At 38.0% G+C, this 8,373-nt stretch overlaps 1 protein-coding gene across 1 annotated transcript in view; it reads right to left on the bottom strand.

The window, feature by feature from the left end:
* EPB41L5 (erythrocyte membrane protein band 4.1 like 5) overlaps positions 1 to 8,373 on the bottom strand; it is a 97,928-nt gene that overhangs the window by 22,750 nt on the left and 66,805 nt on the right. The window contains exon 18 of the mRNA XM_004674720.2: positions 6,631 to 6,728. Within this exon, the coding sequence (XP_004674777.1) occupies positions 6,631 to 6,728 (98 nt within the window). The remainder of the gene's footprint in view (positions 1 to 6,630; positions 6,729 to 8,373) is intronic.

Below are 8,373 nucleotides of genomic sequence, written 5' to 3'. Positions count from 1 at the left end.
GGGGGGGGGGGGGGGGGGGAGGGAAATGCACGGGATTATGGTGATGGCACATGGGTGACTTGGTGATGGGAAAACCGCGGGGATTACAATTGGTGATGGGAAACCCGCGGGGGGGAAAAATGTACAAAATGATGTAAAAATAAACTTTTGTAATAAAAAAAAAAGTCATCTCTTTTGGCAGATTCATTCTCTGGCTAGGAATAAGTGAAAATGAGGCTAAGATAAAAAATTTCTCCTTAACTCCGGAAGATAATGTAGAATCACTGCTAAAGCAATAGCTGCTCAACCAAAAATCCCTAGACTCTTTGACCAAAGTTGTTCCTGATTATTTTCTAGTAGAACAAGAACATCATTTGTCCTATCACCATCACCATTTGCTGCACTTGGACTGCCACTTCTGGGGGAATTAAATCTCAGGTATATAAATTTATTTATTTAACAAGCAGACTGGCTTAAGACGTGGCTCTTTCAATCTCTGACTTAGATTCTGATTAGACTTGGGGACTATAGGTTGGAAGCGCTCTCCAGACAGTGGGAATTATTGTGTGTATAATAATCACAGTAGTGTCCCTGATGCTGTATTACAAACACTGTTGCTATGCTTATCCTAAAACTTAGGGGGCCGTGAAAACGGAACTAACCACACTAGAGAAGCATGATTGAAATTCTTCATTTTTCATTCTTTATGTTGTTTAAATGAGGCCAATGAAATCCACTTGCTATTTCCCTTTTCTGTGGGACAAGACACTCAAGGATGAACTTCCTTTGCTTCAAGGGACATACAGCACATCTAACATCTAGGATGTCTATCCTAACATATCTAACAATATGCGGGAGGGAGGGAAGAATGAAGAGAAGTAAGGAAAAGGAAGAAGGGAAGAAAGTTAAGGTAACAATAACTAAACAACGTGGTTGACCAGTGATGTTTTTCTATGAAATATCTTGAATTAAGAAGGTGAAATGTGGAAGGATTTCAATCTAAAATTGAATTGGAAGATATGTAGAATCTCATAAACCTCAGAGGTACAGAACTTAAGAGGCTAAATTCCCATAAATGCCTGATTTACAGAAGAATGAGACTTATCTCTTAACTAATAAATACCCACCAAGAAATTTCTTCTTATCTTTAATCAACATACTGTATGAATTGTAGCTGAATTTTTCTCATAGCACATCCCAAGCAGCCCTCAACAGCCTCACTTGTGGCTTGCTGTAGCATGCATTTCCTAAGCTAGTATTCCTCTACTATTCCCAAATATACTCAATTCTGTTCACTTGAGCTTATCAGTTTACTTCCTTATTTAGGTTGATAACCTGAAATGCCAAATTGGGCCTATCAGTTGCTTTTGTAAATAAAGTTTACTGGAATACAGTCATACTCATTCCTGTATTTTATGCTTTCATGCTGCAATAGCACTGCTGAGTTGCAGCAGAGAATGTATTAATTGACAGAGACTAAATACTTACTACTGACTCTTCTGAAATAATCTACCAACTTCTGGTCAATAAGTCAACTTTTTTCTAGTGATTTACCCTAAAATGTTGCTAACAATCATTCATGCCTTAACACTGGTGCCTGTCCTCACTAATAAATGCAATTTAAATTTTTATTTGATTTCTAATCAAAAAGTAAGAAATGAAAGTGATTCCTGAAATGAAATTTCAAGAATGAAAATCCGGGAATTGTTCTGTATAATTAAGACCAGGGAGATAACTGGAAAATCTAAAGCTTTTGACATAGAATTAAGTTTAAAGAATTTAAAAAACAAAGGTCAAGCTTAGGAACTGTGAATAAGTTTCCAAAAAAGGAGCCACCAACAAAGAGTGGAGAATTTCAACAATGACACTAAAGAACTTATTTCCTCCATAGCTCATTACATTTGCAGGAAACTGTTCAAAAATGCTTCTTATACTAAAGCTAAATCTACATACCTCTAACATTTCACTGACTCTTAACTATTTTCTGATGTTAATAAAAACAAGTTATAGTAATTCCTCTTTCATGTAGCAGCTTTTGACATATCTAAATGTTCTCTCTTGAAAAAACTGGTCCTCAGCTACAACTTAGCTTCAAGACATTTTACCATATTGCCTTTCTCTTCTCTAAGAGTAACTAATAGGTTTTCCTAAATCAAAGTTTTAAAAGATTTATTTATTTATGCATACAAGAACTGGGGTACTGGCCAGAGGTGTGAGGGGTGAGAGGATTCACCAAAGACAGAGTGGGGAACAGAACAGGCAGATAGATGTACTGAAATACATTGCTGAGGGGAGCAGCAGATGAGACAGAAGAGGTCTGCCAAGCCATGTGAGTCAGTTTCCTGTCCAAAGATTGAACTTGTGCTTCACTGGCTTCCAAAGAGTGGAAGTGCTTATGCTTTAACAAACTGCATCATCAGGGAGGGCTCAGTTTTCCTAAATGAATTTTGAAGAGCGATATACAGAAATGAATAATATTATATTTGAAATTCCCTTCTAAATTCCCTTCTTTCAGTTAACACAACACAGATCTTTGAGAAGTCACATTTCATATTACATTTATATATGATTCAAGCTGCATTTACATATTCTTACATCTTTTTCACGTGCTTGTTATATTCTACCTCCTTACCCGAACACAGGAGTCTATCAAAATTGTTGCAATGTATATTCTTAAATCCAATCAATCATTTCAGGCCATCAAAGTCTTCATGGATCCCAATTTTATCTTTCAAAAACTACTATACAGCTGCTATCATGTATAAATTCCACTAGCATAGAAGGAAGGGAAGGAGGGAGAAAGGGGAGGAAGAGTAGGAATGGAGGGAGTAGAAGAGGGCTGGGGAAGGAAGGAAAGGAGGAAGTAGTCATTGAACAAAGTCATTTGCAATACTCCAATGGGGTTTAGTAGAACAGGTCTGAATTTTCTGAGGGTCAAGTGTCAAGGCTTTATCATTCTTCTTTGAATTCTATATAATATTTATTATTTCTTGAAAAAGTAAGCAGTTAACATATTTGTAGAATTAGAATCAAATCAACAGTCCTATCAGGATCTCAAGTGACTATTAAACCTGAATAATGCAAAGTCTGATGTACAAAGAGATACCTTTAAAATCTGTTCTTAAAATACGTGTTTGAAATGAACTCTGCTGTCAGTATTGATCTGAGCTGCAACATTCTGCAGCTGGGTCAGAGATTCTCAATTACATAATTCTTAGAACTAAACACCCAGCAACTGATATTTTGCTTCAGAAAAATATGTTGTAAAAAGTTAAAAAGATAATATTGACTTGAATTCCTTGGACAAACATCAACTGCTAATGTCAGAGGCAGAATAATCAGACCGGATTAAAAAATATATATATATTCATATAAAAATGTGCATTCATATGTGATTCATATAAAACATGAATCAACTTTTTCCCCTTTGAATCAACTTTTATACAATACTCTAGTTGGAGAGTTAAGGTAGCCAGCGGGGTCTTATTTCTTAGTATAATACTAAATTATTACTGCTTGCACTGAGTAAGACCTTACCAAGTATTAGTTAATATATTTCCTACATATGTGAGTCTCAAAGAAAAAAGTTTCTATACTTTCTTTAAGCTCCCATTGGCTTTGGGAGAAAAGGCAAACATTAACACTGAAATAAGAAGCAACTCACTATAGGTTTTTCCTGCTGGCTTTAAAAAAAGTGATGAAGGAACTCTGCATTGCTGGGAGGAATGTAAACTGGTCCATCTACTGGGAAAAGCTGTATGGAGGTTCTTCAGAACCCCAAAAATGGATCTACCAGCGATTCTACTTCTAGGAATCTACCCCAAAAAACCCCCTATAATTTGAAAGGGAAGTTTCAGTCTACTTATTGCAGCACTATGTGTAACAGCCAAGATACAGAAACAGCCCAGATGCCCTAAAACAGACAAATAGATCAAAAAGATGTGATATAGTTATACAATAGAATAATACTCGGCAATCAAAAAAGACAAACCATGCCATTTGCTGCAACATGGATGGAGCTGGAGGATTATGCTAGCCAAATAAGTCAGAAGGAAAAAGATAAATATTTGATGGTTTTACTTATGTGGAACACATAACAAACAAGCAAAAGGTCAAGAAAAAGTTAAAACTAGCAAGCTGACCATAGATTAATGGCATATAGCAAGGGGGTGTCAAATAAGAAAGGGAAGAACACAAGAGAATGTAGTGATGGTTCATGAGTAATATGGTGGTGGGAGAAATATGGAGCCTATATGATGTAAGAAAAAAATGAATAAATAAAAAGATAAATAATTTAATATATCCTTTGCTTCAGAGGATCAGTATATTATAGCCAAACATGCAGGGAATTTTACCAAGAAAAAGAAAAAAAGTAAGTTCAACGATTTCTATGAACTCTTGTGCAATGTAAAGGGCAATCACTTCTCTCTCTTGCCAATTCTACCAAAATTTATTAAGCTTCATCATAATTTAGGTTCATTCCAGTCTTTCACTTAATTTTTATCAAATTAATTGCCAACCACGTAAAACTTTCATTTAAATTCTCCCTCCACTCTGTTATTTTGTTGTTGGCACTAGTGTTTATTTCGGGGGGAAGAGCATTAAGACCTGGGCCTCCAGCTTCTCAAATGGCTTTTGGGTTTTGAGAGGAATGCGATCTAGGTGGCCCAGTCATCCTGGTCAAAGGCAACCTCAATGGAGACAATAAGGTAGTATTTGATGATGTTTTGTTTTTTGTTTTTTGTTTTTTTTTTTTAAAGATTTATTTATTTATTCATATAGAACTGGGGTACAGGCCAGAGATGCGGAGGGTGAGAGGATTCACCAGAGACAGAGTGGGGAGCAGAACAGGGAGATCGACGAAGTACAGTGCTGAGGGGAGCAGCGGGCGTGTCAGGAGAGGTCTGCCACACCATGTGGACTCCTCTGGGGCAGGCGGGAATCGAACTCATGCGGAAGTGGCTTAAGTTTCTCAGTGCAGTGCTTTAACCCGCTACGCCACCAGGGAGGGCCTGATGATGTTTTTTTTGACAGCTATCTCAGCTTTTCCTGATGTGCTGTGCGGGGTCATCAGATGAATTTAAGTCAAGATTGTACTCCCAATTTTGAAAGAACTCAAATGCCATTATATCCATACAGATCACCACCTTGTCTGGGTAACCAGACACCTGGATGGCAATCTGTAGCACCTCCAGGGCTTCAATGTTCTCCAGGGAGTTGGGTGTGAAGCTTTCCTCATTACTCACATTAGTAGTGTCTTTCCCCTATTGGGCCTTGATTCCTTTGAGATGGTGTAAACCTTGGCACCAATGTGGTGGCTTCTTGGAAAGCTGGCTCCCACAAGCAGAATTATGAACTCCTGGAAGAGCCAGCTCATTTCCAGCAAGGGAATCCACATTAATCACATTAAAAACAGGGACTGGGAGAACCAGGTCTCGGTTCTCTGCAAGATCTGGGATCTATCTGTAGTGGAGGGCCCCCACCCTCAGAGATCCTAACCTTGTACATAGCCAGGATATGCCTATGATGGTCCCCAAATGTGGACTTATTCTCATTTCCACACAACTTAATCATAAATTCATCAACTCTGTGATCTACAACACTCAAGTTTTCTCTTCTAACAGAGCAGGGACTAATCTTGTTAATGTGTCCCACAGCTTTCAGGATTTCTTTTCTCATGTAATGAGATTTCTCTCTACCCCTTAGTGCCAGAGCTTCAAATACTTGTGGAAGCACTACTGGATATGTCTATTCAGATCAGTCCTTGGCAGTGTAAGGTTCACCTCCACCCACTGTGGGGCTGCAGCTATGTCCAGGATTCCAGGCAAAGAATTTGTTAGGCCATGGCTGTGATGCTTGCTGGGGGCTGGGTGAGCTGAGTCTAGGTGGCAACTGGGATAGTATCCTCATTTAAATTTTCAATTAAGTCTTGTCTCTCCCCTTGACTCCCCCTTACCTCACAGACCAAAAAAATGACAATTAAAAGCAAGCAGACCAATGTGACAGAAAAAAATACTAATGGATAAAGAAAAAAGTCTGAAATTTAATCAGCCTGTAAAAGATATTTTAAAGGAAAAAAATAGGTTAGAATAAAAAAAAGGAATAAAAGGACTGTTTTAACTATAAGTTTGCAAGAACAAAAAAATATCACCCTTTACTCCATACTGGTCTCTGGAGAAATTCCATTTAGTTGTCCGAAAATGAAAGAATACTGCAATCAGTTATTCCCCTTTCCTCTTTAAAGCAAAAAACAAACAAACAAAAAACCCCCAATTCATTCTATATCCTTGTTATCTGTTGTCAATATATGGCAAAAACAGAGGTGTCTCCAAATCATTTCTAAAATTCACTAGTCTCGAAGTGGGGACACCTGAGACCTCACACTTATTTAATTTAGTTATTTCCATAAGTTACTTAATGTTGAAATAAGAAAAAAAAATTTAATTATAGAGGTAATTGGTATATACCTCTTAGCCACAACTAAAAACCTTCAAGAGGACCCCCTAGATATCCACAAATTTCATCATCTTAAATGAGAAAACACACACAGACATTCTAGCGAAAGAGAAAAACATTAGCTTTGGAAAGAAAGGATTTCTACTAGAAGGACAAGACACAGGTGATAAGTACACAAAGGAGAAATGTGACTACCTGGCTGTTGATGTTAACATCAATACTGGGAGGAGGAGATGGCAAAGGATTGTTCTCCATCTCAAGGTGTTTGAGCTTCTCTGAGGCATCTTTAAATGCTGGGGAAAAAAAGAAGGCAAAATAGTCCCTTAGTCTGACAGGCTATCAGAGTTGTGAGAGAACATAGGTATAAGCTTTTTCTCCCTGAAACCAGTTACCATCAATTAAAGTCAGTTATTCAAAAAACCACAATAAATACTGCTTCTGTCTGTAATCATGTAACTCTCCATTGATTTGATTAAATTTAACCTAAATAGAAACATTGCTCCATCTCCTTAGCTGTACCACTAAAAAGCAAATGGATGGGCCTCCCTGGTGGCGCAGCGGGTTAAAGCACAGCACTGAGAATCTAAAGCTGCTTCCGCATGAGTTCGATTCTCGCTTGCCCAGGAGGTGACCACATGGTGTTGGCAGACCTCTCCTGGCCCGCTCGCTGCTCCCCTCAGCAGTGTACTTCATCGATCTGCCTGTTCTGCTCCCCACTCTGTCTCTGGTGAAGCCTCTCACCACTCCTGAGCTTCTGGCCTGTACCCCAATTCTGTATGCACAAATAAATAAATCTGTAAAAAAAAAAAGCAACTGGCTATGGAATGCCAATAGCATATGTGCTTGTTTCCAAGGCAAGAGACACGGAGAAAAGGCAGAGGACACCAATGAGATGGTTCCTTTATCTATAACCACAACTTGATATCCTGCTCCCAAACATCAGTATTTTGCTGTTTACTTTCCCTGGCCCAAACTATATACTCCCTAAAACTATACTTATGTGGGACAAGTTGATGGGTATGTATTTATTTATTCATTGATTAAACACATTATAGACTGGTACCATCAGGTGCTGCAGGCAAGCATTTAATTTTCATTATATTTCAACTACTTGCAAAACACATTACAAATAAAGTCCTGTAGCCATTAAAAACAAAACCCATCTTTAAGTGACTCTTAAAATTAACCATTCTTTGAAGAAAGTATTTGGTATGAGTTTGAGTTGTTTGAGTTTTTATATAACACCTAATAAAAAGGTGTTGAATGCCTTAATAATTCAATATGATCAGGTAGAAGGAGGGAGACGAAGGGAAAGAGAAGGGAAGGGAAAACTACTAAATCAGATCCCTTTTAGTCAAAGGAACTTTTTGGAAGTGTCCATTAGTTAACTCAATGGATCACTCTCTTGGCTGCACATTAGAGTCATATAGGTGCAAAGATTAAAATCTCAGCACTGTCAAGTTACCACCAGCCACTAGGACTTGAGTTCAATATGGGCCAGGGAGTTAACGTACACGGCGCAGCAGACTGCTCCTGTTTTGCCCTCTGCTCCCCTCAGCAGTGTATTTCAGTAGATCTGTCTGTTCTACTCCCCACTCTATTTCTGGTGAATCCTCTCACTGCCCACCTCCTCCCTCCTAACACCTTTGGTCCATATCCCAACTCTTGCCTGTATAAGTAAATTCAAATTATTTAAAAAGTAACACTAACTTTCAGAGCTGACCTGAGATTAACTACATCCAATTTTCTGAGTTAGTTTTCTGGCACTGATAATTTTAAGAACCCTCCAGGTGATTTTAAAGCACAAACCTGAGGATCATTAAGTCCACACTGGTTTCTTTCAAAATCTTCCATACTCATTTATTTAATAAGAAAACCATCTCCTGGTTTTCTTATGCTTCAAATTATTTGCTATTAACTTTTTTTTTTTTTTTTTAA

This window comes from Condylura cristata, unplaced genomic scaffold (assembly GCF_000260355.1).
Source record: "Condylura cristata isolate star-nosed mole 26May11 unplaced genomic scaffold, ConCri1.0 scaffold00002, whole genome shotgun sequence".
Classification (NCBI taxonomy): Eukaryota; Metazoa; Chordata; class Mammalia; order Eulipotyphla; family Talpidae; genus Condylura; species Condylura cristata.
This window is presented reverse-complemented; position numbering and strand designations above follow the sequence as displayed.